Below are 22,487 nucleotides of genomic sequence, written 5' to 3'. Positions count from 1 at the left end.
GGAGGATTGCCTAAGGTTAGGAGTTCAAGGCCAGCCTGGACAACATAGTGAGACCCCCATCTCTAAAAAAAAGGAAAAAAAAAAGGAAAAACTTACGTGGGCATAGTAGCACATGTGTATAGCCGGGCTGTTTTGGAGGTTGAGGCAGGAAGATTGCCAGAGCTCAGGAGTTTGAGCTTACAGAGAGCTGTGGTCATTCCTGGGTGCTAGAGAGACCCTGTCTCTGAAAAAAGGGACATTGTATAAATGATACTTTAATTTTTAATGGGTATAATTTTATTATTTTTAATTGATTGTATAATAATCGTACATATTTATGTGGTACATGGTGATGTTTTGATACATATAATGTATAGTGACCAGGTTAGGGTAACTGGCACATCCACAGTCTTGAACATGGATCATGTCTTTGTGTTAGGAGTATTGAGTGTACTCCTTCTAGCTATTTGAGTATGTAGTATATTATTGTTAACTCTAGTCACCTACAGTGCTGCGGAACACATCCTACAGCTATCAGTCTTTTCCTCTTGTCTCAGTGGTCCCCACCCTCTTTGGCACCAGGGACTGGTTTCATGGAAGACCATTTTTCCGTAGATTGGGGTGAGGGTGTTGGTTTTGGGGATGATTCGAGCAGATCACATCTCCACTCAGGTCATCAGGCATTGGGTTCTGGTAAGGACTGCACACCCTAGGACCCCCAAATGCCCCCTTCCCCCCAGCATGCTCAGTTCACAATAGGGTTTGAGCTCCTGTGAGAACCTGATGCCACTGCTGAGCTGCCAGGAGGAGGAGCTTGGGGGTGATGCGGGCGTCGAGATGGGGAGTGGCTGTGAATGCAGAGGAAGCTTTGCTCACTGGCCTGCCACTCACCCCCTGCTGTGCCATCTGGTTCCTAACAGGCCACAGAGCCGTACCAGGCCCTGGCTTGGGGTAGGGGACAGGCAGTTCTATCTAGCTGTAATCTCTCCCTATCCTCTTCCCCCCCCCCTTCTAGTCTCTAGTATCCTCTGTTCTATGTTTTACTTCTATGAAGTCAACTTTTTTTAGTTTCCACACGAGTAAGAACATTTTTTATTTCTGTTTTAACTTTCTGTTCCTGACTTGTTTCACTTAATGTCAATGGTATTTTAAAAGATTTTGTATTATATCTGAAGCTGAATTTGTTATTCAATAAATATGGCTGCTAATTATCATTTCTTGCCAGTTAGATTTGTAAAGTTGTTGATTAATTTTATGGTGGGGAACACAAATTAGGTTTTAGGATATTGAATAATTATTAAATGAAAATAGATAACTATTTTCTTACATTTAGAGAAGTTAAAATATATTGTAAAACCTTGAGCAGATTTAGGCAAAAGGGGAACCAATTAAAACAAACAGATACATAATTGGATGTGTAAAGAATAGCCGTGGCAGAAAATACGAAACATTGTATGTGTCCAAACCTACCAATTATACGCAGCTTCAGAAATGATTTCATGATAACGTTAGTCACTCAGGACCAAAATAAGATGCTAGTAACAATGCTAAGATCTTGAACAAGTTTGCCACCATCACTTCCCCATTATCTATACTGAAGGGTTTAAGTCCATTTTAATTAAAAGTAGTAAACAACACTTTTTTATACCACATCAATAAACATGACACCATTTCTAGTACAGTGTGACTTTGACACTTTTGAATTAAAAAATGATCCAACGTTAGCAAGTGGTAAATGACAGTCAGATGAATTGAAGTTATACTCAGTTTGGATAAGTTAGATCTCAAGGTGGACTTTGCATTTTATTGGCGCGTTCGTTACTTGTCCATGACCAGCGTTAACCAGAAAATTACCAAACCTGCATTTTCCTTCTTTATAGGTACGGATTTACTATCTGTTGCAATAAGGCAAAAATCTTGTGCACATATACCATTACATTTGAAATATTATGACTTTTAAGTGGGTGACACCACAGTAAGGCAGTCTCTGAAAAGAAGATTCAGTAAAGATGTTTAGATGTTTCTAATCTGTTTCCTTCTTGACAAAAGTCACTTAGGATTACAGTTTGAGCTCAGCCAGGTACATTCGAATCTTATTGAGTCTTTTTCTTTCAGAAAAGTAACCTGTATATACTACGTAGTGCTTCAGGGAAGCTTCCTGATCTTTGTAGAACTCTGCCAAAGAATTCTAATAGAATATGGATTCCTCTAACTAATGCTGTGTGTTTTAAAGTAGCAATTCCCTCTAGAAGCTTCCTTTCAAACACTTCCTCACTCTTTTTGTAGTAGATCATGTGTAAAACAGTTTTGTGTTTTTTAGATAAAAGGAAATCAAATGGCATTAACTCTTTTTTGCACTAAAGAATTTTAGTTTTAATACCTATGGTTGTGCCACCGAACCAGCCTGAGAGGCTCCAAATCATAGTGTGTCTGACTGGAGAGATCTTGGGTATCATCTGATCCATGCCCCATTTCCCTGGCCATTTGCCCTCAGCCTGTCTGTCACATAGAAAGTGCCACAGCCGAGAGCACACCTCAGACTTCCTTAAGCCCCAGCTGCCCTCTAGTCTTCCACTTTGTTCGGCAGTTGGGCTATTTGGCATTTTCCGGGATTTAAGTGTTTTGGTAAATAGAAAATCAACCAGGTTTTAGTGCATGAACAATGGAGCTGGAGCTAGAACACTGTGTTACAGAAATAACTGATGAATAGTTCTGGGTGCCATACTTAACATCTGATGGAAACACTTGAAATAAAATGGACTTTAACTCAGGGGTCCCCCTTTTTCCCAATACCAAAAATGAAGCCTCCACAAACATCTCATGCAAGTATTTTTTGACCTTTTAGAACAGAAGAAGCGATAACAGAAGACGAGAAGAGGAGGTACGTTTGGTTTAATTTGAATAATTGTGGCCGTACCTGATGCATTTAACACACTGTAGCACGTTACCAATGACACAGATTCCGCCAGGAAAACTGGTAGGGGCGTGAGACCTGGAAAAGATGCCCAGGATTCACGACTTTCACTGCTTTCAAACACGCTTGGTTCTTTGTCTCATGCATTTGGCCTGTGCTGATGTCCATCGCGTGGCCTCTGAGTGTGCTGTCCACCCTAGCTGGCGGCTTCCCTCCCTTCTTTCAGCCCGTCTTCCTACTCCTCCGCTGATTCTCCATTCTCCTTTCTCCGCAGCCTTTTCTTTCCTAATTTTCTATGTACATCTCCGTATCAGTAACATGTTTTGTGTGTCCTGTCCCTAGCGCTTACTGCCACATTGACCACTCTGAGTTCTTGATAAATGAACTTGATTCAGGTCATTCTGCTGATATTTATTACTATACCAAAGTATAACATCCAGCTTCTGTAGTAAAAAATCTAAAAGTTGTACTAATTCAACAGTATTCTCTCTTCTTAATCTGTAGCTTCTTTTTAACAAAGGAGGAACAATTACATTTCCAGGGGCACTAATATTCTAGATTCTGCTTTTGAAAAATCATGAGTTATTTTAATTATTATACAATTGTTCGGAGTCCTCCATACTTCTATCGTATCCTATAACTAGAGAGTGCCATTTAAATGGGTCTGATTTCTTTTCATGAAGAAATTATGGAGGAGTCTATGTTGGCCTGCCCTCTGAAGCTGTCAATATGGTGTCCAGTCAAACAAAGACGGTGCGGAAAAGTAAGTGAAATCACACGGTATTTATTTTCTTTAAGTATTTATGTTTCATGAAAAAATATGAAATTTACATTTCAGTTTACCTGACTCAGACCTACAGATTAGTTTCAGTGAACCAAGTACTGTCTATCCATTGTAATAAATCGTTGAAATGACCATCCGCATGGTAAGAGAAATTCCAGAGGAAAAGTTAGCTTTTATTGGTGGTTGTGCTCCATGGATATTTTTAATATTTTTTTTTTTTTTGAGACAGAGTCTTACTCTGTCACCCTTGGTAGAGTGCTGTGGTGTTATAGCTCACAGCAACCTCAAACATTTGGCCTCAAGTGATCTCTTGCCTCAGCCTTCCCAGTGGTTTGGACTACAGGTGCCCACCACAACACCTGGCTATTTTTAGAGACAGGATCTCACTCTTGCTCAGGCTGATCTGGAACTCCACCCGCCTCGGCCTTTAATTTTTTTAAACTTCAGTGATGATCAGTGTGAAAATGAAAGCTTACACTAAGTCAGTTCATGGAATTTTTTGTAGAACGCTAAGGTAGATTTCTATAATAAAAGATGTCTGATAAGCAGTCTGGCGATTAAAGGAAAAATAACTGTCCATTGTATAATTAAATGAAATGAGGCTCCTTTTTCTGAGTTTTAATAATTAGCAGTTGTGGGCGGCGCCTGTGGCTCAGTCGGTAAGGCGCCGGCCTCATATGCCGAGGGTGGAGGGTTCAAGCCCGGTCCCGGCCAAACTGCAACCCAAAAATAGCTGGGCGTTGTGGCGGGCGCCTGTAGTCCCAGCTGCTCGGGAGGCTGAGGCAAGAGAATCGCGTAAGCCCAAGAGCTGGAGGTTGCTGTGAGCTGTGTGAGGCCACGGCACTCTACCGAGGGCGATAAAGTGAAACTCTGTCTCTACAAAAAAAAAAATAATAATTAGCAGTTGTGGGGCTGATGAAATCCTTTTGAATAGGAATGATTGGTCATTTGTTTCTTGCTGGAGTAAATTTTTAAGTGGGAGTAAATTTTTCTGTGGTAAAGAAAGCTGATTTACTTAACCACTGTACTGATGAATTGTTGGGTGTATCTGATGTATATGGTTCAAAATGAATATTAACATGTTTACTTTGCACACAAGCCTGTATGTCATTTTTTTTTTTTGTAGAGACAGAGTCTCACTTTATGGCCCTCGGTAGAGTGCCATGGCCTCTGTATGTCATTATTTTTAACATACTATATTTGTTTATTTCTCCACTTTATGATTGAGATTAGCTAATACATATATGTCACTATGTTTATAGCTTTGCAGGATTCTAAAATATGTTCTCTTAATCTGAGCATTTAATTTTTCTTGATTTTCTCTTTAAGATTAGAAGAAAATAGCATCACAACTCAATAATCAAGAGACCAAGAGGTGCTGTATATATTTCTAAATAATTCTATGTCTTTAGTCTTGGTGATGAATGGGCTATATATATGTATCATTCCTCTATATTTCTTTTTTTTTTTTATTTTTTTTATTTATTTATTTTTTTTATTTTTTATTATTTTTTTTTTTTATTGTTGGGGATTCATTGAGGGTACAATAAGCCAGGTTACACTGATTGCAATTGTTAGGTAAAGTCCCTCTTGCAATCATGTCTTGCCCCCATAAAGTGTGACACACACCAAGGCCCCACCCACCTCCCTCCTTCCCTCTTTCTGTTTCCCCCCCCATAACCATAATTGTCATTAATTGTCCTCATATCAAAATTGAGTACATAGGATTCATGCTTCTCCATTCTTGTGATGCTTTACTAAGAATAATATCTTCCACGTCCATCCAGGTTAATACGAAGGATTTGAACCTCAGCATTAGAAGGAGGGGTCCCATTCTGTGAAATTGAGTATATTTTATTATAAAGAGGTTTAATGATCATATCAGTTTTTTTAAAGCTACTTTTTTTTTCATTTCATTTTGTTTAAAATGCAACTTTATTTATTAAGAACAGGCTAAGTGTCTACCTAAAACGCTAAGAACTCACCCTCCTTCATTGCCAAGACCTTTGAGGGCCTAGGACTTGAGAAATGACGGGGCGAGAGACGAGGGGCCGGGACTGGGAATTAGGCTGGTATCAGTGTTAAGTGTTTGGCACTAGCCAAGGAGTGAGTGAGTATACAGAGAGGAGGTGAATCACTACTAAACTCCAGTAGAGATGGGCAGTCAATACCGTGCAGAGATACAGTTACGCAGGAAGGACCGTAGGATCATAGGCCAAGCTTACAGGTTGGGTATTAGGAAACGCGTTCCATATGGACAGAAGAAAGCATTGCCGGAAAGATGAAGCACTGTGGACCTGGCATCCTGGTGAAGAGCTTGGAGTTGGAATTATAATAAGATAAATGAAAACAAGGACAAGAGAAAAATAGCTTTCACTTATTAACTACCCTCTAAAACAGTGGTTCGCAACCTTCCTAAAGCCGCGATGTATTCTCATTGTTACAAAGGGGTCACTACCCACAGGTTGAGAACCGCTGCTCTAAAAGATGTGGAGCAGCACTTCCATAACGAAGGCACTTGGTCCATAGCACAGGTGATGCGCGAGTCCCCACTGTGTTTCCGTCTTGCTCAGTGACACCCAGCCTTTTGAAACCTCCAGTGATCAGGGACATTTCCTGAGATAACCCTTTTCTTCTGCAAGCCACACAACTTTGGATTTGAATCCAGGCTCTTTTTACCTACTGGCTGGTCAGATTTCTTCTCCTTTATGGCCTCAGTTTTACAACCTATAAAAGGGAGCCAATGCTTAGATCGAAGGGTTGCTGTTAAGATTAAATATGAAATAAAATGGTCGCACCTGCTATCACGGTTAGCATCGTCATCATCGTCATCGTCATCTCCGTACTGTTTCTCTTTTCTAAGCAAAATACAACCATTGGCAGACCAGGGCAAGACTGATCGATATTGAGCCAATTGCTTGCTCAGGACCAGATCTAGAGTAGGTGTTTGGGGTGGGGTGGGAGTGCAGAACAAGTTCCCAAGTAGAGACAAGTAAGCTTTCCTGCTGCGGGAAGGGGACACAAGCTGGAACTATTTTTTTCAACAATCTTTAGGTAGCCACTTCTTTGAACACTTTCTCATAGGCAGCAACATTATGGATGTCTATTCCCTAGTATCCTGGCCACGGGATGTTGGGTTTCTTTTTGAGAATTTTCTGGAGATTTTCTATTTCTAGAATTTTATCTTCTTTTGAGGCAAGGTCTTAATCTGTTGCCCAGACTAGAGTGCAGTGGCGTGACCACCACTTCCTGCCATCTCAAACTCCTGGGCTCAAGCAGTCTAGCCTCCCAGAGTGCTAGGATTATAGGTGTGAGCCACTGCATGTGGCCTATTTCTAGTGTTTTAAATAAAGTTCTAAACCCTCCATGTAAATTTCTGAATTCCCTGCTGGTTTTCCCTTATTTGTTTCCAACAAAAAAAGATGAGTTTAAAGCAAGAATATATTACCCTCCTGAAAACAAGTGCATTTCAAAAAGCACAGAAACAAGAGTGGAAAGAGATGCTATGTAAATAGGGACTAGGAGACTGGGCAGCCCCACTACGCACACCGCTCAGATGACGCCGTTAACTTCCCTCAGCTTCTCTCAATCTTAAGTTTTCTCGAGATGATGGGTTGCCTTTGTGGGTGGATCTAAAATTCCCTGATAACAGTGTAATAATATTGCTGGTGAGCCAGCCCCTATAACTCCAGGCAGCTAGCTAAAATGCTTCCTTACTCTTCCTGGCTACCAATGGATGTTATTTTATTGCCACCTCTATCTCGTCTCAATTTTCCTTATTTCTTTACCTCTATTTCTAAACAATCAGTTTGTTCCTGGTCTTTCTTCTGCCTCTTTTGAAGCATCTGAAAAGTTTCCTAAGTTGAAAAGCTGTCCATTTTCCTTAGTTGCTAAGAGTCTGTTGTGGTATTTATCAGTGACCCATCTAAACTCATGGTTGTCCTGGCCCAAGTTGAAGCAGAAGCTCTGATGACAAGGCTATCCTATGGAGAGGGGATATGTTAGGGAAAGGATTGGAGATACTTATTATTATTTTTAAATCTGACATACCTTGTAGAGCTTTCTCTTGACTGATCTTAACTCACTCAATGACCAAAGTTCAAAGTTGACTTTGTTACTTTTTTTTTTTTGAGACAGAGTCTCAAGCAGTCGCCCTGGGTAGAGTGTCATATCATCACACCTTACAGCAACCTCCAACTCTTGGGCTTAAGCGATTCTCTTGCCTCAGCCTCCCAAGTAGCTGGGACACCCACCACAATGCCTGGCTATTTTTTGGTAGTAGTTGTCATTGTTTGGCAGGCCCAGGCTGGATTTGAATCTGCCAGCTCCGGTGTATGTGGCTGGCGCCCTGGCTGCTTGAGCTGCAGGTGCCGAGCTGACTTTGTTACTTTTGGAAGCAAATTGAAAATTTTTTTCAGAATCCCTTCAAATTAGTTATATCATGATTCAGATGTATTCTTTCTTCTACCAATGACTCTAGGGTTAAAGTCATGACCATTTAGATATGCAGAGTAGGAGCTTAAGTGATGGTTCTCCAATGCCAGTAGATGGACTAGCTGCATCCGAATCCCCTGACCAAGTAGGGAAGGGATGGAATTGTGGCTGAGCTGTCTGTATTTTTAATGTGGGTCATATTGACATAGACGCAGCTTGGTTTGGGCATTGTTGTTCATTTTCTGTTGTCTCTTTATCTAAATGTCATCAATGCTTACCTCAACGCGGGTCCTCTCTAAGTTATAAATAAATATTGAGTGAATGTTGACAGTGTGCTTTAGTTAAAATTGTTAAGTAATGTTTACGCTCAGCGCTGATGTATCTAAGTTGTACCTTTCAAGTTTGCTAACTCTTTTCCCCTCTTCTGTTTATTGCCTTCACAGCTTGCGGATCAATTTGGAAGGAATTTGGCCCCGGGGGACACTGTCCTGTGCACAGACATTTGCTGGGAAATTCTAAACGTTGCCCTTCCCTCTCTGCCCCTCAGAATCTTAAGTGTGTACTTATGGCCGTGGGTGCATGCTGAGTGCTGCAGTCACAGAAGGGAATGTGTTAGACAGTACACTTGGGTGTGGAACTTTCTGTGGTCTGCCTGTGCAAGGCAAGTTAGCAAACTGTCGTCAAGGTTGTTGTCGCCCAGCCTGGGCTGCTGCGCTCTGCTGTACCATCTTAACCCCTGGCCATTCAACACTGTTCCTGGAAGTCATGTCTTTTCCCTGATCCCTTTTTGATAGTTTTTATATAACAAAATCCTTATTCTATTTATAACTTAAGATAATAAGGCATTATAAATGAATTACCTAAAATAATATATTTGTCTGTTATCTTTCTACTTCCCATTAATTTTTAGCTGTAAATTTGGTGAATTGATTCATACTGCGATCTGTTTCCCTTTTCTACCATTTGGTTTTCAAACTCTCTTGAAATGTAAGACAATTTCCTTTAGCAGGAACACTGTATTTCATTGTGATATTTAAAAATAAACTTCTTAAATTTGCATGGCATGTGCGTTTTGATCAAATTCCTATTTTCTTTAGTCAGAGGCTTATGTAACTACAAATACTTCATAGCCACCGAGTCCCTCATCCTGCCCTTGTGTGGTCACGGCAGCTCATGTTAATTCTATACTGTTTTCGAGGACTTGTGATTGACGGTTAGTGAGATATCTGGGAAGTTCTTCTTTTGATAATGACACGTGTATCTACTTAGTACCGCAATGTAAATCACTCAGTTTACCAGTGTATTTCACCAATTAAAACATTTTTATCCCTCCTCACCTAGATCTCTTAATTATTTTTCAAAAGAACACTTTCAAAGAAATCGTATACGCCATCGTGATACACACCTATAACATATCAATATACAAAGATAATGTATAGATTACTATGGAAAACCAAAATTTTTTGGGCATTATTTTATACATTTAATTCATATTACAAGCACAGAAACAACAAATTGGTTTTTAAAAAAGGTAAGACTTGCTAAGCAATGATCACGGTACACATATTCCAGTTCTATAAGTCCATAGCGACATGTAGGTGGAATATCAGCTGTTTGTCCTGTGAGGGGTAACAGATAAGATTGACTTTTTTTTCTCTGTTGCCCTGGGTAGAGTGACGTGGCATCATCACAGCTCACCTCAATCTCAAACTCCTGGGTTCAACTGAACCTCTTGCCTCAGCTTCCCACGTACCTGGGACTACAGGTGCCTGCCACAATGCCCGGCTACTTTTTTTCTGGTTTTTTTTTTTTTTTTTTTTTGTAGAGAGGGGTCTTGCTCTTGCTCAGGCTGGTCTCAGAACTCCTGACCTCAGTGAACCTTCCACCTGGCCTCCCAGGGTGCTCAGATGACAAGCGTGAGCCACTGCACCTGGCCAAGACTGATTTTTAAAAAACACTTCTAATTTTGAAATAATTTTAGATTTATAGAAGAGCATGAAGATTGTACAGAGAGTTCCTATATGCCCTTAACCCAGCTTCCTCCAGGATAATCTTCCATAACCATAGTACATTTATCAAAAGAGGGAAATTAAACAACACGATAAACTACAGCTTTTCATTAGATTCCATTCATTTTGCCACTAGTGCCAATGTTTTTGTGGTTGTGCCTGGATAGAATTCAAGATTCCGTCACATTTTGTTGCCTTTGGTCATCCTGTCTCATTCATCTCCCCTTCCTGACAATTTCTCTGTCTTTTCATGTTTCTTATGACTTTGACACTTTTGTAGCCTGTCTGTCATTGAATTTGTCTGTTTTCTCAAGATTGGACAGGGGATACAGAGTTTTACAAAGAGGACCACAAAGGTAAGGTGTCCCACTCATCGCTTCATGTCAGATCATGCCTTGTGATCCCAGCATGACTTATCACCGGTGACATTAGCCTTGATCCCTTGATGAGATGGTATCTGGCAGTTCTGTAAAGTTACTAGTTTTCCTTTTCTGTCCTCTGTTCTTTGTTAAGTGATAAGTGAAATCGCTAAGTTTAGACCACACTCAAGGACAAGGGCATTGAGCTGAGCTGCTGGGAAGAAACAGGATCAAGAAATGTTAGAGATTTGTTGAAAGTACCATGGCAATTAATAAGTATACTGGAGATGATACTTTGAGATTTTAGAGATGCTGAATTTCTCCTTACAGTTTTGCCCACTGACTTTAGCATTTCTCTTGGGGTCTGGCTTGCAGCATTTGTTGCTGTGATGTGCCAGGGGACATTTTCTCTCTTCTTCCTTCACATGTATTCTCTGGAGTTCTTCTCTAACGAATATTTGTCTCTTCTCCCCTGTTTACCTATTTGATTTGATTATTTAATTTATTTTTTTATATTTCTTGAGACAGAGTCTCACTTTTTCACCCTTAGTAGAGTGCTGGGGCGTCATAGCTGACAGCAGCCTCAAACTTTTGGGCTCAAGTGATCCTTCTGCCTCAGCTTCCTGAGTAGTTGGGACTATAAGTGCCCGCTACAACACCTGGCTATTTTTAGAGATAGGGTCTTGCTCTTGCTCAGGCTAGTCTCAAACTCCTGAGCTCAGGCAGTCCACCTGCCTTGGCCTTCCAGAGTGCTAGAATGACAGGCATGAGCCACTGCGCCCGGCCCCTATTTTAGACAGGATCTTGCTCTGTTGCCCAAGTTGGAGTGCAGTGACATTATCATAGTTCACTGCAGCCTCGAACTCCTGGGCTAATGTGATCTTCCTGTCTCAGCCTCCTTAAATAGCAGGTGCACACCACCACGCCCTGCGAATCTTTTTATTTTTTGCAGGTATGGGATCTTGCTGTGTTGTCCAGGCTGTTCTTGAACTCCTGACCTCAAATGATCCTCCTGCTTCTGCCTCCCAAAGTGCTGTGATTCCAGGTGTGAACCACTGTGCCCAGTCCCCATTTATGTGTTAATTCAATTGTTCATATTAGTGTGGACTTAGCGATATTTATGTTGTTCTTTAGGTTGCAATCCATGACTGTCCTTATTTTGCTCCTCAAATGTTCCAGCTTTGGCCACTGGAAGCTTTTTCAGGCTGGAACCTGACATGTCCCTTCTTTTTTTCCCCCTTATGTTCATTTTTAGTAGGGAGCAGTCCTATAAAATAAGGATCTTATTCAAAAGTTCTTTAAAATGCATTCCTAAAACTTTGTCAAATTTCATTATAAATAGTGTTTTCCATGTTATGACAAGTCTTCACATTTTCCTTCAACTAGACACAATTTAAATTTAGAATCTGTGGTTCCTACTTGCTCTCCGCCTACCTGCGAGTTAAAGCTAATGATTATAATCTGTATTGTACTGCAGGAATCTTGAGTGAAAGAAAGCCTTGGAGAAGAATAACTGTTAACATTAAGATCTTTCAAAAGAAAAACAGGCAACTGATAAAGCCCTAAAAGTTGCCTAGAATTTAAGAATTAATACCTTTCAAACAACATATTCTGTTTCTTTGCAAGGTTATGACTAATATTTAAAATACCACGGAGAGATGAGTTTCTGAGGCTTTTTAAATAAAATTGTCTGGTTAGAAAAGTTTTTCTTAAGAAACCTTCTAAGCTAGGAAACAATGATTTCTAGACTTAGGCAACGAAGACTGCCAGAATTTAGTTTTGGAGAAAGTGATTGATACTCTGGAATGGAGAGATCTGGTTTTGACCAGTAAAACTAACTTCCAGGGCATTATTGAAGAATGCTGGCCTGAAGGGAGCTTTCAAAAGTGATGTGGACTGCACTCTGGGGGAGAGAGGAGAAATAATGATAGAAGGTGCTAGGTTAGTACAATGGGGGAGTTGCCTTTCTGGGCTTTTGAATTGTTGAAAGTTTGAAGAGGAAACCAGGCTGAGTCTTGCAAGTGGGAGCTATGTGCGTCAGTATGAAATCCATGCCCAGGCTCGGGAAGAATTTCAGGGGTGACAGGGTACGTAAGGAACTCATTCCCTGGGAGATAGTTGACATTTTATTCACTTAGCTTATGCTGACTCAGTGCACCTGGGAGATTCCAGCAGCGCCGCACAGAGGGATGATGTACTTTGTGTTCTGGAGCCAATTCTGATGTTCCGTCATTCGTCAACCAGCACCAATTGAGCACTTGCTTTGCTGGCATCGGCTGCTAAGGGTACAACTGAAAGACCCAATCCATGCATTCAAGGCTGTTTAGAATAGTGATGGGTACACCAGTGTCCTGTCATGGACATCGAGAGCCAGGGCCAAGGCTGGCAGAGGTTACCTTGGGAACACAGAGCACGGACACCTAAGTCACCATGGTGGGTGAGAGAAGACTCCCTTTGGCAGAGCCAGAGGGGGAGCATGAGTTTGCCAGCTGTAGATGGGGCAAGAAAGAAGCTCCTGGCAGATAACGGCAGGTGCAAAGGGGAAGAACCGTGAAGGCCCTGGGCACTGCCAGGAGTTGAGGCTGGCAGGGTGGGAAGCCATGGTAGTGGTGTGGGAGAGGGAGGCACGGTGAACTGTGAGGAGCCTGGAGGGCCACGTTTGAACTTCCGATGAGTGTGGGAAGCCACTGGTAGTGAAATGGTCATGGAGCTCAGGTGCTCCGTGGGGCCATGAGAAGGTTTGGTCTTCCTGTCTCGTCCAATGCCTGGTTCACGGGTCTTCCTCTGTGGGAGGTGTGGCTAATACCGAAAGCTCTGTTTTATGAAGTTGTATCTTTGCCATTTAATCTACAGTACAAAAGACTTGAAGTTTTCAGGTGTGATGTGTGTGGATAGATGTAGCCAGCAGTATGAATGTGTTGGGAACATTTCATTGGGGCAGGGCCACACCTATCCTGGCTCCAGACGTACTCACCAGGGGCTTCGTGAGTAGGTTTGTGATAATGTTGGGGACATCCGATGGCCTCACGTGTTTCCCCCATGTCTTTTCCCATACAGACATTCCATTAAATAAAGACAAATGTTTTTCTCCATCAGCGGACTCTGTAACATTTATGTAATTTAGCACTTAATTATATATTCTGCCTATTATCAAAATAATATTAAAATATTACAGTCTCCTTAGAAGGCAGGGGCCTTGGTATAATATATATTTTTTCTATTCTTCTTACAGTCAAGCGTCAGGGATTCACTAGGAAAAAATGACTCTGGGCTGGTATAAAAATGAAATAATTTGTGGTTCTTTTCCTTCTGGGAACTTTTGGACAACTATGGTGGCTTCTCAAGAGTGCTGGCATCTTCAGGGCCCTCTTTAGAGTCTTTGGTAAATAATTTGACTTTTTTGGCTTAGGCATATTTTACAACTGAAGTAGATTCTGTTTGGAGCAAAGAATGAAATCCGTAACTCGGGATTTCCCACAAAAGTGGTATTGGTTGAGTGATCAAAGGCAATTGCATCCTTTAGGAACAGATTATTTTCTATCTATATTGACTAGTACTTTAGTGCAGTTATAATCATGAGATACACAGATTGGGAGAGTGGAAGTGATGACTGGAGCCACAGTAGCCACGAAGGGCTGATGTAGGAAATAGATAGATCATTGGAACAGAAGAAAAAACACATTAATTATATATTTGCATATGATGTCCTACATTAGAATGTCAAGGAACTTTTTTTTAATGGTGCTGAAAACAGTTAAATAATTGGGTGGAGAAATGTCAAGCATCATCTGATATTCTAGAAATATAACTGAGTGAATCTGAACATATATAAATGATGAAACCTTAATACAAAAGGGAATGTTGGCAAACGGTTGGTTCTATTGGGCCTGAGATGGAGAAAGAGACTTATGTGAATGACTCACAAGGCTGAGCCCATGAAGTCAAGCATTGCCAGACCTGACCACGGGAACAAATGGAAACATTTCATGTTCACACACACACACAACGGCTCCTGGAAACCTTTATAGGATAAGTGGCTGGAAAACAGGGCAAAATATTTGACAGAGAGGAAGATGGTTTGTGAACTCTTAGATGAAAGGTCTAAGAATATCAATAAAGGAACCAAAAAGACAGTTCATAAAAGAAATACAAATGGCTACTGAGTCATGTTTGGGGAGGATTGAATGAAAGTCAAATGATTGGAAATAAAAAAATAATGAGAGGGGAGGCGCCTGTGGCTCAAGGAGTAGGGCGCCGGTCCCATATGCTGGAGGTGGCGGGTTCAAACCCAGCCCCGGCCAAAAACCACAAAAAAAAAAAAAAAAAAAATAATGAGAGACAACTTCTACCCATCAAAGGAGACAGCCCTGGCCCATCCTGCCTATCTGTGGCCACCAGTTGGACAGCAAGGGGCTCCTGCCCCTTGGTCGCTGATACCAACACAACTCCTCCCCTGGGGTTTCCATATCCATGTGGGAAACTTGTAGCACCCTGGCCCTGCTGAGCTTTGGCCTACCTTCCTCCACAATGATGGGATCCATGTGCAATTTTGTTCAAGTATACAATGTGTAGTGATGACGTCAGGGTAATTGGATTTCCATTAGTTCTCTGGTGTCCAGACCATCTCAATAGTCTTTAGCACAGAATCAGGGCGAGTGGTGCAGGGTCCGGTAGTGTGGCCGGTCTCCATCTCTCTCTGGTCAGTGGACTTCATGTCTGTCCTCCTTGATCCCCAGTACTAACACAAGGTCAGGCTCACAAGAGTGAAGCACAGCCCTTGAGTGCAGGCAGAAGCCCTTTCATTTTCTTAAGTTTACCTGACACTGTCACATACGTGGTCATATTTAATCCTCACAAGTCTTCTACATTTGAAATTAACAAGGAAATAGAAAAATGGTTTGAATCCGTTTCTTCCTGAAAAATTGACAAAAGCTGCCGTAAAATTTTTTTATATTTAACATTTAAAAATTTTAACTACAAGGGCTAGCCTCACTCTGTAATGCAGGCATCTACTGCCCCCTGGTGGACTCAACTTCTAATAGTTTTTTCCACTTGTTACTATTGCTGGGAGTAATCCCTCTCTTACTTTACTTAATATAGTCACTGATTCCAGGATTCAGCAGTTTCTTCATCTGTAGCAGGGAGTTTATGTTCTGGTTTTGCCACTTACTGGCTGTGTAACTTGGGCAATTTATCTAACTTCTCCGTGTCTCAGTTTTCTAAACTGTATGATAGATAGTATCAAGGTGGCCCCTGTTGCTCAAAGGAGTAGTGTGCCAGCCCCATATGCCAGAGGTGGCGGGTTCAAACCCAGCCCTGGCCAAAAACAAAACAAACAGACAAAAAAAAAAAAAAAAAAAAGAAAGAAAGAAAGAAAAGGAAAAAAATATTAAAAACTAACATGTATGAAGTGTTTACCACGTACCAAATATTAACTCATTACATTTCCACAGAAATTCTTCCAGGTGTGGTGGTCCTGTAGTCCTAGCTCCTGGGATCTCGTGAGCCCAGGAGTTTGAAACCAGCCTGAGAATATACCAGGACCCCTGTCTCTAAAAAACAAAAATCTCCACAAATACTATTTTTACTTTAAAAATAAGAAAACCAAGATCCATTAGAAAAATAGTTCTTCCTTCTCCGAGAAGTGTGAGAAACCAGTGAATTCATACAGGTAAAGTGACTGAAGAGGGCCTGGCACAGAGCTAGTGTTCGGGACCCCATCCCTGTCAGTAGCACAGGATTGGTTCTGTGATGCAGATATTGCTCTGGACCACACCACACCCTTGTTGCCGTTTGGACTGCTCTCATTTTTAATGCACATCATTTGCCTAGTGAAACATAACAGTATATCAAACAATAAGCTATGCTTATTTACCGTAGTTTTGTAGATACTTTGGAGAAATGAGACATAAGTTCTCATTTCAAAAATCAAATTTAATATCAGTTGTTAAGAGTTTAAAAATATTCATACTGGGGTGGTGCCTGTGGCTTAGCGGGTAGGGACATTTTTTGTTGTAGAAATGAGACATAAGTCCTCATTGCTCCAGGGGCTGATGTGAGGTCTGCCTCCTTCACTCTTGAAGAAAGAGAGAGCAGATTTAGTATTAAGGTCGCAGTTGTCTGCAGGTAGAGGGGATCCCAACATGTTTTTCCCAATTGTTTCTAGGTCTGAGTATGAGCAGTGGGGATGAAGGACGCTGATGGTGCCCACAGCTGTTCACACAGCTCATCTCTTCACTCATCTACTCAAAAAGCGTGCTGAGCCCCTCTGGGTCTTACCTTGTTTGGCACACTGGCCTCTTCTTCAGTTCTCCCTGCCGGAGCTGCTGACACCAACAGAAAGACGAGTGAGGGGCACAGATTAAGATGGAAACACAAGTAGTGCGAGGATTTTCTTGCAGACCAATTTTTCATATTTGGTCTGGATGTTAGTGGCCAGCCCCCACCTGTCCAATTCATGTGTTGAAATCCTGATACCAAGATGGTGGTATCAGGAGGTGGAGCCTTTTGGAGGTGATTAGGTCATGAGGGTGTCATCTACTGAATGGGTTTGGTGCCCTCATAAGAGAGGCCCATGGGAGCACAGTCATCCTTTCCACCAGGTGAGGACATTGCAAGGAAGTGCCATCTCTGAACCAGGAAGGGGCCCTCACCAGACACTGAATCTGCAGGTGTCTTGATTCGAACTTCCCAGGCTCCAGAACGGTCAGAAATAAGTTTTTAGTTGCATTTGCTTATAGCAGCCTGCTCAGACTAAGACAATGATTAAATTAAAAAATATATATGCATATTGTGTTAAGAAATGCAATAGTGCGGGCGGAGCAAGATGGCAGCCGAGTAACAGCTTCCTTGCATCTGGGCACCGTGAGTCTGGGGAGATAGGACTTCAGGCATCTCTGGCTGGTGGGATCTGCCTACCATCACTCCTATGAGGATACAGGGAGTCAGCGAGAGACTTCTGGACCCCAAGAGGAGGACTAAAACAGTGGAAAACCGGCAAGTGGTCGCGTGTGTTCAATCCGTCTAAACCCGCCCACAACTGTAAGTTCAGTAGCAGCGAGACTGCAAACCAGAAAGGCCTTACCTGTGAACTGTTTTGATGTCCTTGGACTTGGCACTGAGTTGAACTGCCTTGGGGAAGGCCTGAGCGGGAGGGCGGAGAACTTTGGCCGTTGTCTAGGGCCCCAGTCTGAGCCGCTGAGCCAGACGGAGCTAAAACTGTTTGGCGGTGGGTCACACGGAACCATTGTCAGTGATCTGCCCCGGCAAGCTCCGCCCTCAGAGTCGCAGAGCTAGAAACGGGTGGGAGCTGGTAACCCAGCAACCAAGTAGCCTAAGGGTTGGGTCTGAGCCGCCTTGCAGCCCTAACCCTCAGGGGCAGAGTGAGACCGGTTTTGGCACACTGAGTAAGTGGATAGCCACTTCAGCAGTGATTCCAGCGAGAAAGCTGGGAAAGCTTCTGCTCAGCAAGTTTACAAGTTCAAAGTGCCTTTTAAGTGGGCTGAAGAGAGATTTAGGGTGTCTACCTGCTGAGGTTTGAGAAATCAGCAGCCTCCAGTCGTATCAGAACTGTGACTAACATCTCATACCCCAGAAGACCACGTGTTGCCCAGACAATATTCAATAACATATACAAACTGCTTTGTTTTTGGTTGTGTATTTTTTTCTTTCTTTCTTTTTTTTTTTTTTGTTTGGTTGTGTTTTTTTTGTTTGTTTATTTTGACGTTGTTGATGTTCTTTTGTTTTTTAATTTCAATCTTTTCCATACAGATCCCTTTTTCTTTCTCAATTTTACTGGTTTAATTATAATTTCCCATTGCTGCCTTTTTTAATAACTACAACTTCATTTTTGCTAGTGTTTCTACCACTATCACTTGGTTTTTCACCCAATTTTATCCCCGTAAAGTTTTCTGTTTGCTTGTTTTGGTTTGATTTATAGCATTTTTGTCTTTCCTCTCTACTTGGTGGAGGTGGGGTACTGTGTCTGATCAGGTTAGCAAAGAGCTGCTGACCTCAAGGGAACCACCCACTGGCCACCCCCAGAAGGTGGGGGTTTTTTAAGGTTGTGTCAAAGTACCCTACTGTACACCTATATTGCCCTGTCTCCCTCTTTCTGTGCCTCTCTTCTTTTTGTCAATATTCCTTATCCCCACCCCCTCTCCTTTCTCTATCTTTCTTTTTTTTTCTTATCACTCGGTTCTCCTTTCTTTCATCCCCTTTTTTGCTCTTCAACCTTCTCACCCTTCTGGTCCTGTAACCCTTAGTCCACAGGCACAAGAACTTAAAGAGCAAGAGGAAGTGAAAGGAAAATTAGGGCAAGGAAACAGATAAAAGAAATCACTCATGAGGAAGAATCAGCAGAAAACTCCAGGCAACATGAAGAACCAGTCCAGAACAACCCCGCCAAGGGACCATGAGGTAGCTACTGCAGAGGATTCCACCTATACAGAAATGTTAGGAATGACAGAAAGGGAATTTAGAATACACATGTTGAAAACAATGAAAGAAATGATGGAAACAATGAAGGAAACTGCTAATAAAGTGGAAAATAACCAAAAGGAAATCCAAAAACAGAATCAAATCAGAGATGAACGATATGAAGAATATAAAAAGGATATAGCAGAGCTGAAGGAAATGAAACAGTCAATCAGGGAACTTAAAGATGCAATGGAAAGTATCAGCAACAGGTTAGACCATGCAGAAGAAAGAATTTCAGAGGTAGAGGACAAAGTTTTTGAGATAACTCAGATAGTAAAAGAGGCAGAAAAGAAGAGAGAGAAAGCAGAACGTTCACTGTCAGAATTATGGGACTTTATGAAGTGTTCCAACATACGAGTTATAGGAATTCCAGAAGGGGAAGAAGAATGCCCCAGAGGAATGGAAGCCATACTAGAGAATATTATAAAAGAAAATTTCCCAAACATCACCAAAGATTCTGACACACTGCTTTCAGAGGGCTATCGGACCCCAGGTCGCCTCAACTCTAACCGAGCTTCTCCAAGACACATTGTGATGAACCTGTCCAAAGTCAAGACAAAAGAAAAGATTCTGCAAGCTGCCAGGAGTAAGCGCCAGTTGACCTACAGGGGCAAATCCATCAGAGTGACCGCAGACTTCTCTAATGAAACTTTCCAAGCAAGAAGACAATGGTCATCTACCTTTAATCTACTTAAACAGAACAATTTTCAGCCCAGAATTCTGTACCCTGCCAAGCTAAGCTTCAAAATTGACGGAGAAATCAAATCATTTACGGATATACAAACATTGAGGAAATTCGCCACAACAAGACCAGCTCTACAGGAAATACTTCAACCTGTTCTGTACACTGACCACCACAATGGATCAGCAGCAAAGTAAGAACTCAGAAATCAAAGGACAGAACCTAACCTCCACACTGATGCAAAGGATAAAACTAAGCAATGGAGTCTCACCAAATAAGACGAATAGAATACTACCACACTTATCAATTATCTCCATAAATGTTAATGGCTTGAATTCCCCACTGAAGAGACATAGATTGGCTGACTGGATTAAAAAACACAAGCCATCCATTTGCTGTCTGCAAGAAACACATCTGGCTTCAAAAGACAAATTAAAGCTCCGAGTCAAGGGTTGGAAGACAATTTTTCAGGCAAATGGAATTCAGAAGAAAAGAGGAGTTGCAATCTTATTTTCAGATACATGTGGATTTAAAGCAACTAAAGTCAAAAAAGACAAAGATGGTCACTTTATATTGGTCAAGGGAAAAATACAACAAGAAGACATTTCAATTCTAAATATTTATGCACCCAATTTAAATGCTCCCAGATTCTTGAAGCAGACCTTACTCAGTCTGAGCAATATGATATCTGACAATACCATCATAACAGGGGACTTTAACACACCTCTTACAGAGCTGGACAGATCCTCTAAACAGAAAGTAAACAAAGACATAAGCGATTTAAATGAGACCCTAGAACAACTATGCTTGATAGACGCATATAGAACACTCCACCCCAAAGATAAAGAATATACATTCTTCTCATCACCCCATGGAACATTCTCCAAAATTGATCATATCCTGGGACACAAAACAAATATCAACAGAATCAAAAGAATTGAAATTTTACCTTGTATCTTCTCAGACCATAAGGCACTAAAGGTGGAACTCAACTCTAACAAAAATGCTCGACCCCACCCAAAGGCATGGAAATTAAACAATCTTCTGTTGAATAACAGATGGGTGCAGGAAGAAATAAAACAGGAAATCATTAACTTCCTTGAGCATAACAACAATGAAGACACAAGCTACCAAAACCTGTGGGATACTGCAAAAGCAGTTTTGAGAGGAAAATTCATCGCTTTAGATGCCTACATTCGAAAAACAGAAAGAGAGCACGTCAACAATCTCACAAGAGATCTTATGGAAATGGAAAAAGAAGAACAATCTAAGCCAAAACTCAGTAGAAGAAAAGAAATATCCAAAATCAAATCAGAGATCAATGAAATTGAAAACAAAAGAATCATTCAGAAAATTAATGAAACAAGGAGTTGGTTTTTTGAAAAAATAAATAAAATAGATAAACCATTGGCCAGACTAACGAGGAATAGAAAAGTAAAATCTCTAGTAACCTCAATCAGAAACGATAAAGGGGAAATAACAACTGATCCCACAGAGATACAAGAGATCATCTCTGAATACTACCAGAAACTCTATGCCCAGAAATTTGACAATGTGAAGGAAATGGATCAATATTTGGAATCACACCCTCTCCCTAGACTTAGCCAGGAAGAAATAGACCTCCTGAACAGACCAATTTCAAGCACTGAGATCAAAGAAACAATAAAAAAGCTTCCAACCAAAAAATGCCCTGGTCCAGATGGCTTCACTCCAGAATTCTATCAAACCTTCAAGGAAGAGCTTATTCCTGTACTGCAGAAATTATTCCAAAAAATTGAGGAAGAAGGAATCTTCCCCAACACATTCTATGAAGCAAACATCACCCTGATACCAAAACCAGGAAAAGACCCAAACAAAAAGGAGAATTTCAGACCAATCTCACTCATGAATATAGATGGAAAAATTCTCAACAAAATCCTAGCCAATAGATTACAGCTTATCATCAAAAAAGTCATTCATCATGATCAAGTAGGCTTCATCCCAGGGATGCAAGGCTGGTTTAACATACGCAAGTCCATAAACGTTATCCACCATATTAACAGAGGCAAAAATAAAGATCACATGATCCTCTCAATAGATGCAGAAAAAGCATTTGATAAAATCCAGCATCCTTTTCTAATTAGAACACTGAAGAGTATAGGCATAGGTGGCACATTTCTAAAACTGATTGAAGCTATCTATGACAAACCCACAGCCAATATTTTACTGAATGGAGTAAAACTGAAAGCTTTTCCTCTCAGAACTGGAACCAGACAAGGTTGTCCTCTGTCACCTTTACTATTCAACATAGTGCTGGAAGTTCTAGCCAATACAATTAGGCAAGACAAGGAAATAAAGGGAATCCAAATGGGAGCAGAGGAGGTCAAACTCTCCCTCTTTGCTGACGACATGATCTTATACTTAGAGAACCCCAAAGACTCAACCACAAGACTCCTAGAAGTCATCAAAAAATACAGTAATGTTTCAGGATATAAAATCAATGTCCACAAGTCAGTAGCCTTTGTATACACCAATAACAGTCAAGATGAGAAGCTAATTAAGGACACAACTCCCTTCACCATAGTTTCAAAGAAAATGAAATACCTAGGAATATACCTAACGAAGGAGGTGAAGGACCTCTATAAAGAAAACTATGAACTCCTCAGAAAGGAAATAGCAGAGGATTTTAACAAATGGAAGAACATACCATGCTCATGGATGGGAAGAATCAACATTGTTAAAATGTCTATACTTCCCAAAGCAATCTACCTATTCAATGCCATTCCTATCAAAGTACCTACATCGTACTTTCAAGATTTGGAAAAAATGATTGTGCATTTTGTATGGAACCGGAAAAAACCCCGTATAG

General features: G+C 41.2%; 1 protein-coding gene across 1 annotated transcript in view; it reads left to right on the top strand.

Moving 5' to 3' along the window:
• C3H12orf75 (chromosome 3 C12orf75 homolog) overlaps nt 1-8,803 on the top strand; it is a 37,717-nt gene extending 28,914 nt beyond the window's left edge. Inside the window, exons 4-7 of the mRNA XM_053583350.1 lie at nt 2,825-2,860; nt 3,577-3,656; nt 5,007-5,052; nt 8,555-8,803. Coding sequence (XP_053439325.1) covers nt 2,825-2,860; nt 3,577-3,656; nt 5,007-5,011 — 121 coding nt within the window. The 3' untranslated portion in view covers nt 5,012-5,052; nt 8,555-8,803. The remainder of the gene's footprint in view (nt 1-2,824; nt 2,861-3,576; nt 3,657-5,006; nt 5,053-8,554) is intronic.
• Nucleotides 8,804-22,487: the final 13,684 nt, after the last annotated feature.

The sequence above is a fragment of the Nycticebus coucang genome, chromosome 3, assembly GCF_027406575.1.
Source record: "Nycticebus coucang isolate mNycCou1 chromosome 3, mNycCou1.pri, whole genome shotgun sequence".
NCBI classification, from domain to species: Eukaryota; Metazoa; Chordata; class Mammalia; order Primates; family Lorisidae; genus Nycticebus; species Nycticebus coucang.
The sequence above is the reverse complement of the archived record's forward strand: the minus strand, read 5'-3'. Positions and strand labels throughout refer to the sequence as shown.